This window comes from Triticum dicoccoides, chromosome 1A, assembly GCF_002162155.2.
Source record: "Triticum dicoccoides isolate Atlit2015 ecotype Zavitan chromosome 1A, WEW_v2.0, whole genome shotgun sequence".
Taxonomy (NCBI): domain Eukaryota; kingdom Viridiplantae; phylum Streptophyta; class Magnoliopsida; order Poales; family Poaceae; genus Triticum; species Triticum dicoccoides.
In genome coordinates, this window is record NC_041380.1 from 67142280 (window position 1) to 67151783 (window position 9504).

The 9504-nt window shown below is 43.8% G+C and overlaps 2 protein-coding genes across 2 annotated transcripts in view; one reads left to right on the forward strand and one right to left on the reverse strand.

The window, feature by feature from the left end:
* The first annotated feature begins 2702 nt into the window (after positions 1-2702).
* Positions 2703-3989, forward strand: LOC119363478 (ocs element-binding factor 1-like). The gene has a single exon (XM_037628841.1). It carries the CDS (start codon positions 3205-3207, stop codon positions 3655-3657), a length of 453 nt encoding a protein of 150 aa, XP_037484738.1. The 5' UTR covers positions 2703-3204; the 3' UTR covers positions 3658-3989.
* Positions 3990-5902: 1913 nt separating this feature from the next.
* LOC119363485 (homeobox protein knotted-1-like 10) overlaps positions 5903-9504 on the reverse strand; it is a 7430-nt gene continuing 3828 nt past the window's right edge. Inside the window, exons 4-5 of the mRNA XM_037628853.1 lie at positions 6489-6742; positions 5903-6377 (exon numbers count right to left, since the gene is read on the reverse strand). Of these exons, the coding sequence (XP_037484750.1) occupies positions 6180-6377; positions 6489-6742 (452 nt within the window). The 3' untranslated portion in view covers positions 5903-6179. The remainder of the gene's footprint in view (positions 6378-6488; positions 6743-9504) is intronic.

A 9504-nucleotide genomic window follows, 5' to 3' on the forward strand; every position in this document is an offset into this window, starting at 1 on the left:
TGGCTCTAGAGCACGCGTGGATGAGGTGTCGAGACTTCGAGACTCCCATGAAAACATTTGACTCTTTGCATAATGCGGCGATATGTGTTCGCATGCATGCCTTTTTGTCGCATGGTGATGCCCACGACAAGGTTATGCATGCGAGCGGCTGTCTCCGGGCATGTATTGCCATGGGATAATTCAGATTTCCTATAATCATGATGTGTGGGTATGCCCCACCATGCCACAACACCTTATTCAACAAAGTGGTGAGGACAACACACATGGTGATTTCGATTTGGTGGTGCACTTTGAATATCGGGTCTCGAGCTTCAGGGTGAAAACTCTAGATCCGACCTTCATTGGTTGCACATGCAATGGAGTCATTGGTTACACGTGCAATGATATCATTGGTTGCACATGGCATTGCAAATGTCTAGTGTAATTGTTATCATTTTTAACATACTATATTTTCTAAAAAGGTGCACCTAGCGCTCTTGCACAATTTCAGATACAATCCTAGAAAATACGATAATGAGTTATGGGTCTGTTCAGCCACCGCATCATCCCGAGACATGGATCCGCCATTCGGCCTTGCTATTTTCTTAAGTTACAGTACATTTTTATGGGCATTCATCCTGCCAGTCAGAAAATAGTAAAAAAAGATAAAAACCATCAGAACTAATAAACGGTAAAATGTGACTCTCTTTGCCGACAAGGTAAAATGTTGTCACAAGATCACAAGAGGAGACCAAGCCAACACTCCCAAAAATTACCGTTAAAAATCACAGAAAGAGAACGACATCAATTATTAAGAAAAAAGAATCGGCCAGTAAAACTGTAAACAAAACATGCACTTTAACACCGGTGCACGCTTACGTGCGCTTCGATCGATTTAGTATTGCACGCGTGATTTGGGGTGCACGAATGTCCGATGGAGGGGTAAAGAAGAAAAAGGCAACCGTCTCCGGCTCCGGCTCGGGCCCGTTCCTTGTGGGTGCACCTCGTTTGCACGATGCGACGTCGTGACCACGAAGTGGGCTACGCATGCTTCGCCTTAAAACATAATTAACCAATTTAAAAAAATCACTTGACCAATTGTTAATAACTAGTACAATGGAGTGCTTTACCACGAGGGAAGCTTCCAAACCAGCCCTGGCGGCAAGGGCACGCACGTGGACCGGCAGCACAAGAAAAAGGCAGATAGTTTCGAGGATGTTCTTTTTTCTTCTTCTCCTTTTGCTCTTAGACCGGGTTTAGCCTAGCTTCAAGAGATAAACTCCAAGAGACAAGACTAGGAAAGAGGTGGGCATCTAGAGCTGGAATATGCTCCAGGAAAAGAAGGGCCCTGCCAACCTCAGCCAATCCGGATACACATTGGTGCTGATTCTTTTCACTCATTAACTTTTTTCATGTATGGAAATTATTTACACAATATATAAATTTATAATGCATTCCTCGCGATTTACTGACATATTTTTCATGCATATGAACTACAGTAAACAGCTATTACGCCTCTGGAAATAAAGCTCGTTCCAAATTTTTCTATGTGTAGTAAAGTGATTATTATTCTTTGACGAAGTAGGTGCGTTGGTCAATGGTTCACGATCTAACCTCTGTTTTCACAACCAAAACAGCTGCTCTGCGTTTGCTCTCTGCCGGTTTTGAGGCGATTTTATTATATGCGTGACATCAACCGGTCGACCGACGCTGCACGCTTCTTGGCCTTGGTCTTGGTTGGACGTCTTCCTGCCGTCTTCCCCTGCCATGGAGGATATGGATTGCATTTGAAACATGTAATCCGTGGGCAAATTTGGCACTACTTTTTTTTTTTGGTTTTTTTGGTTAATAGTAGTGGGAATTAGTTGTCGATTAGATATTTGCAAAGTTTGGGAGGACTTTAATGGCCAGCAACAGCTGGGGGCATGTGCGTGAAGGCGTGAAGGGGTCCACGGGTCACAGCTTTTTTGGCCGCGTCCATCGTTTCGGTTTGGTCAATCAATGGGCTGCTTCCCTCACGTGTCGCTTTTGCGTTCCCCCCCTCGTTAAATACCCGATTTCTTAGATTGTTTCCGAAGATTGGGTGCAAATGCATCAATGCCTTTTACAACGATTTGTTGGTTCACAATTGGTTTTGATTTTCCTTACGTTTGTTTCTCTAGAATGAGCTTATTGAATGCATCTTTTCTCTAAAGTTTACGTAAAATGGAATATATCTTTCAAATTTTGTAATGGATGCAAAGATTTTGCCACACCACATGTACAGCCATATAGAAATTGTCCTGGGCTCTACATACAAGCTTCTGAAATCGCATTCTCTCCGCGGATTCAAGCAAACTTATTTACATTTTTTACAAAGCTTATTCACCCGCCTTTGGTTGATTAGTTGAGAATATCCTATGCTGCATCTGAAATGACCCATCTATTGCCTAGACGCCGGGCCAACAAAAAGTTGTAAACATCATTTTTTTTATCATTTACCACTCTGCATTAACCGATGTCTGCGTGGTAGGATTTCGGCGCAACTAGATGGAGATATATCAAATATCCTACTTTCCTGAGCGTGGAATTGCAAAAGTGCAATAAATATCTTAAAAGTTAAAAAATAGCCCATGACAGGTTGTCCTCCAGAAAATGCCGCCCACCTTCCCATTTCCAAAAATACCCAGAATGCCCTCCACTCCACCTATAAATAGACCCTCTCCCAGCGCTTAGAAACCTTCCCCATCGTCTCTACCTGCTTATGCATTAGAGCCCCCGGAGTTGCCTTCGATTCGCAGCTAAGTCCTGCTTTCTCCCTTCCCCTTCTTATTTCAGTCCCTGTAGTTTGGTTTTCCTTAAGAGTCTACTCCCTGTTCCGTTGCAAATAAGCCCCTGAGCTCTGTCCTATTCTAGCCTCAACTCCTTGGTCTCGGGAGGAGTTCGTCGCAGATCCGATCTAGAGAGCCTCCCCGCACCACCCATGTTTACCTTCCCCTTCCTCTGACGGCCGCCGTCCCCCGATGAAGCTGCGCGTCCGCTGCCGCTCCCACTCCTTCTCCGTCGCCTTCCTCTACTGGTTCTACGACTTCTCATGAACTCCTCGCCCCCCGACAACGCCGCATCCATCCAGCCTCTAGTTGATTAGATCCAGCCTCGTTTCTTCCACTTTCTTGCCTTCTTCCTCCCCACCATCAAAGAAAAGAGATCTCTTTTCTGGTTCTTGGATCAAGAACCCGACCGACCATGTCGTCGCCGTCGCGCCGGAGCTCCAGCCCCGAGAGCAACATCGACGGCGGCAGCGGCAGCGGCTCCGCCGGTGACGAGCGCAAGCGCAAGAGGATGCTGTCCAACAGGGAGTCGGCGAGGCGGTCCCGCGCTCGCAAGCAGCAGCGGATGGAGGAGCTCATCGCCGAGGCCAGCCGCCTCCAGGCCGAGAACAAGCGCGTGGAGGCCCAGATCGGCGCCTACACGACCGAGCTGACCAAGGTGGACGGCGAGAACGCCGTGCTCCGCGCGCGCCACGGCGAGCTCGCCGGCCGGCTGCAGGCGCTCGGCGGCGTCCTGGAGATCTTCCAGGTGGCCGGCGCGCCCGTGGACATCCCGGAGATCCCTGACCCGCTGCTCCGCCCATGGCAGTCCCCGTTCGCGCCCCAGCTGGCCACCGCCGGCGGCATGCCTGACGCGTTCCAGTTCTGAGCCAAGACAAGTCATGCCACGGCGACATTGCGCCACCGTGGATAAGGTTGATGATTACTGCTGCTGCTGCTGAAGAATGCTAGTACTACTAGTTTGTTTGCTTCATGTTTAATTATGGTAATCCTAGACCATCATTAGTACTTATTTTGTGATTGTAATCTTCCTATTCTCCTAGCCAGTGGATATGGATAAGAACAATGTCATTGATGTGTGGCGGAGCACAAATGGATTGTGCCTATCTTTGGGTTGATTTGTAATAACATCTTGACATGGAACCTATATATGTTTGCAGTTATTTAGCTATGTGTTACTTTGGCAAGCGTTTGATTGAATTTTATGAAATGACCCAAGTTGATTGTTGATTGCTGATTATGTTACGTTTGTAAGTATGATATACCCCTTTTGCCAAAAGTAGATTACCCAGAGATTGTATCTGAAAGTATCAATGCACTCCTTTGTACCTGATATATGTGCTTTGAACCTGTGATGAGCGGAGAATTGCTATAAGGCCATAGTGGAGACGCCATGCTCTAGCATTTGCTGCTGTACGGATACTTTTGATGAAAAAATTGCGAGCGTCCACTGATCTTTTCTTGGAAATTTGCGTTGATTGTGATTAGCTTCTGTTTAGAACACGCAGTTTTCATTCATAAAAAATTAGTATTAGATTGGTCCATTAAGGCGTCAAGCTTCTAGGTTGCTTCTTAACAAAGTGAGTCGATCATTGGTTTTAGCTCGTTAAACTTAATGAGCTTACCTAACAAGCTACCGAATTGCACGACCAAATTTTTAAGCCCCTAATACAACACAACACACTTGTTAGGCTCCTAATACAGCACAATGCATATTTTCTTATCTTAAATGACAACGTTTAATGGCATCTCGGGCTTTCTATTCCATCGAATCGACTCATTCCAGACTAATAACTAGGAGGACATCTCCTCCCATGTCACTATCTCCCTTGATAAAATCATAGCCGCACCACTGTCCTGTAGGCCCTTATACCTTGCACCCAAAGCAAAAGGGGTAACCCGTACTAACAAGAGCTCATGAACTTTAAACAAATATAGTTGGGCATGGTTTCGCTCATTAAGCATATCGAGCTTAACAAGCCGAGCAACTAGTTAATCCACCCCTAGGTGGATGTACATGCCTTGCGTGTCTGAAGTAGTGGCACGATGGTGAAGGAGGTTGCGCCGTGTGGAATATGGCTCTCTTGGTTCCTCACTAGTCATGGAGCTAGTGATTTTTGGATTTGATTGATTGAATCTTTACACTAGATTACTCATTCCTTCAATGACCCTTTGCTCTTGTTGGTGATGGTGGAATATTGTATAGATCGTGTATGAGGGTTTCTTCTTCCTTGGTGGTTTTTTTGGCGTCATTTATGATCTTGGTTTTTGACACAATTGATGCTTCTGTCTTTTCGTGTGTTGAAGCCAAATGTACATATATGATTTGATCTCCCCAGCCAACCTAAAATCGGATTTTGCAGCCGATGGTGGAGTGGTGGAGCGCATCGAATTCCGTTCTATTGAGTGTTGACAGTGTAGAAAAGAAGACTTTCCATAGTGTGTCGGGCTTGTCATTCAGTTGTAAATTGGTATTACCCTAAAAAATGTTGTAATTTGATGTCTTGTAATGTGGATCCGCAAGACAATTGCTTTTTTAGGGGGAAAATGGCACCTTAATTTCCTTTTATTTCATTTTAGGAGTATCCTACTTCGATTTTTTAGCGGAATTTCTACTTTCTTATGGACATGCCAATTAAGGCTTTTTTTGGGGGTAGAATTCAACCAGTGCCGCAAGAGACACGAACGAGGTGGCCCATGAATTAGTAGGTTTGGTTCATTGTTGGTCGACGAAATCCCATTACAGCTTAACTTGTGTAACTGTTGTTTGAAGGTTGAAGCCATGATGCCTTCTCTGAAGAAAATATCCTTACTTTCCTATGGGCTCTAAACTGGGTGCTTCTACTGTTCAGGGCGAATTTCAGCTGGGCCAAACCCAAATTTAGTTCCGGCTAATGATTGACAAGAACTGTAGCAACAATAATGGAGGTTTTCCTTAAAAAACAATAATGGAGGTAAAGCAAATAACGACATCTTCGGTCTTAAAAATCAGCTGGTATATATCCTGAGCCGCCACAGGAACCCAATCTCTTTGTTTTTTTGTCAATAGCTGTAGCAAAATTTGCCACAGCAAAGACAGTGACATACGATTTATGTATATACTTTCAAAGATGGAAAAAAAATAAACTGATACTTATTCACATTGCCTTTGATTCCTCCATATCCAGTGTGATTTCACTGGCAATCCCGGGGGATACAGACAATCTGATCACAGGTCACCCTGTAGTAGTAGTTTCAGAAAAGTTTTCCCTTGCAGCGCCCATGTACTACATACGTACACAATGATTGAGAAAATGATCATGGGGCTATTCATCGTTTGATGTACCCCTTCCTTGCTAGTCACACAACCACCGTGTGCAGAAGAGCTTCATGCCCGCGGGAAATGAGCAACTATCTCATGCTGTCCGTGCCGAAGCAGAGTGTCGTGTCGTAAGAGGACCCCCCTCCTCCTCCGGTAACGCCTTCCATGAGCGCGAATCGCATGTCCTCCGACGGCTTCCAATGCCGCTTCCTCTGGTTGACGAACCAGTTGTTGATCTGCCTCGGGTCGAGGCCAGTCATGGCGGCGAGCCTCACCTTATCATCTTCCTGCGAACATCACGGTATCTATCCATGAATGATGATCGTCGATCAAGGTTTGATGCAGCAGGGGTGGGAGATGTCATTGCCGGAAGAAAAGGCGCGAGGCGCGGCATGTACCGTCGGGTAAGGCCAGCGGTAGTGTGTGTTCCACCAGTCCACGAGAGCAAGCCGAGCATCCTTGGGGAGCTTCCCTTTCTTCCTCTTCTTCAGGAACTCGGTCCGGAGGTGGCTGAGGCAGCCGCTGTACTTGTTGAGCAGCATCTCCCTGAGCTCGCGGTCGGCCAACCGGGAGCTCTGCTCTTGCATGCCGGCGTCGGATGCACCGGTGTCCCCTGAGCATGGCTCGTCCTCCGATGACTCCACCATTTCATCTTGCATCATGGAGACACCCCAAATCAGACATGCATTTAGACAAAATGATGTGTGGCATCAGTATCAGGTTGCATGGCAGTAATACAGTGCACAGACAGAACTAGAACAGGACAACATCGATAAGCAGACAAGTGCAGATAATCACTTGGTTGCACAGAAACTACACGCACAGAAGCACATTCAGAACCCAAAGGTGCTGCTGGATACTTAACAAACAACAATATGGGAATCTGCATGCAGAAAATCTTCTGGAAAATGTCTCAAGAAAAGACGATCGAAGGAGCTTCAGAACTGGAAGTTTCTCCATAAGAATGTGCTATGCAGTGTATCTAGAAATATACTTCTAAAAGAGCACTGAAATGAATGAAACTTGATTATCGATTGGTTAATAAATCTGTAGTAGCAAGTATTAGTCTGAAAACCCAGTCAGTCTAAGAAAATGGGATGAAAATCAGGCCACTTTTATCTATCAACCCTACATGAATGAACAATGGTTCACAGCTAGAGCCAAACTGATTAGTTCAGCTTGTGCTTCGGGAAACAGAGACTATATAAGCATTCTTTCGGCATGACTGACGTTTTGTGGAGCTATTCCTACAGCTGCTGTCTCAGTAGGAAACACTTTCTGTACTACAATCAAGTCTATGTAGGCAAATAGCTCTTTTATATTGTGAGTGAGCTTCATTAGTACAAGTCGTAACTTCTGAAGCTTAAGTTCAGGAAAAAGTAACCTTTTTTCGAACCAACTGAGGCATCAGAAAAAACAACTTCAACCTATCTAATTTATGGATGCAACTATGGTTACGATTGGAATTTGTAGTGCCTGTTTGGTCATCAGTTGAGACTTCAAGAATTTGCAAAGCCAAAAAGATAAGAGGCATTTTGTGTATTATCTAGGCTTATTTGATTTTTAACATCTTCGACCTTAAGAAGCGGTTTACGAAAGAGAGAGAGCTCAGTGTCCAATTAGAAGCACTCGGAACTACAGCTTTGTTTAATTTGACACATAGCGGCTGGGCTCATACAAACCACATCGGGGTTGGTTGATGTTAATGAACTTGAGGTTGACGCTCTAGGGTGTAATAATAAAAAATCTAGCGGCGACATAAAAATGGAGCAGATGAGCCCAGGAGCAGAATTGGGTTTCCGTTTTGGCTCTGGGGAGCATATGCTCCTGGATGTACAGTAAATTCAAAACAGCTAGTAAATAAAATTTAAAAATTCTGATTTTCTTATAGATGTTCATGTTAGTGTAGCAAGCCTGCTTCAGAATTTTCATGCGAAACAGGTTAGCAATGCTTCGTCAGTGAAAAAATAATTAAATGTAACATTTGGTGTTTGACTTCTTTTTGCATGGGTCAAAATGGTTAAGCTTTCCCCCTATAAAAGTTTTCAGATGTTTTTGACATTTGGAAAAAAACATTTTTAGCGCCGGGGAGCATGTGCTCCCAGGAGCCGAATTGAATTACGTAGGTGACAATACCCATATGGCTATCTGAGATTCCAACACTTAAATTTTTTAGCTGCAAAAAAAAAGAGAAAGAATCCAATTCTCATAAGCACATTGGCAGGTCATGTAATAAAAAAGAATATTTGGATGTAAATAATCTAGCTAGACAATATTACTGTGCACCTGCTTCATTTTAGCATTTGAGTTGTGCATATTTCAAAGTTCTAACAATAGGGCATCTTCATTGAAGTACCTGCCGGACTAACCAGCGGCCTATTTTTTTTGAGAAACAGAGTACAGACATAGATGTCCACATACACACACACACACACACGCATACTCACCCCAATGAACACACACACCCTACCCCTATGAGCACCTCTGTTGAAATTGAAGTACTCCCTCTGTAAAGGAATATAAGAGCGCTTAGATCAATCTAAACGTCTAAATGCTCTTATATTTCTTTACAGAGGGAGTACTATCATAAAAAACTGTGTACTATGCGGTGCAATGTGACATTTTGAAATGATGACATGCTTAGCAGATCATTCTAACATTGTTTCTCACACCAGAATTGATGGAGGGGACACATTGAGTAGACACTAAAAGATGACCAGCTCAATTAGCAAAGTCAAAATATATGGGGGCTGAAACCATAATTAGAATCACATGTTGGGTGCACAAATTAGGCACAACCCGGCATTCTTGAATAAAATCAGAATAGACACACTAATGGCTTTCTTGAATCCAAGCAAACTATGCATACTGCTATGCATTCTTCAGGACTATCGTGTGAGCACTTACCATACTAGTTTGAACTATTGTGAACATAGTCAGCTATTTTAGTCATAGCTCATACATGTGACCTACCTAGACCAAACAAACAAAGATAAATATAGTATTTCTACTTAAGCATTGTCACACCAGTTTCATATGGCATCATTAACTCAGTCTTATCATAAGCTTCAACCAAGTCATTGTGTGTTCCTTTATATCTATATATTAACTAGGTAGATAGGCTACACATCACGAAGCACAACTTGTATGGACTATGGAGTTAGTGATTTAACATGCACGCAGACTAACTTGCCACAGTTTTTGTTAAAACTGGTAAATTTGATAGAAAACTAGGAAATTTCACTATATACATGATGATCATGTTTCATGCTCCTTTGTAGTACCCAGCAGTGGCAGAGCTTAGTGCGGGCCAGAGTGGGCCATGCCCCCCCAGGAAAAGTATTTCCTTATATTAACACCTCATATCTAAAACTATTTGGGGTCAAATTTGACATAATACAACAGATTACGCCA

Excerpts from the sequence above, each read along its gene's own strand:
- LOC119363478 (XM_037628841.1), top strand. The coding sequence starts at position 3,205 with ATGTCGTCGCCGTCGCGCCGGAGCTCCAGCCCCGAGAGCAACATCGAC.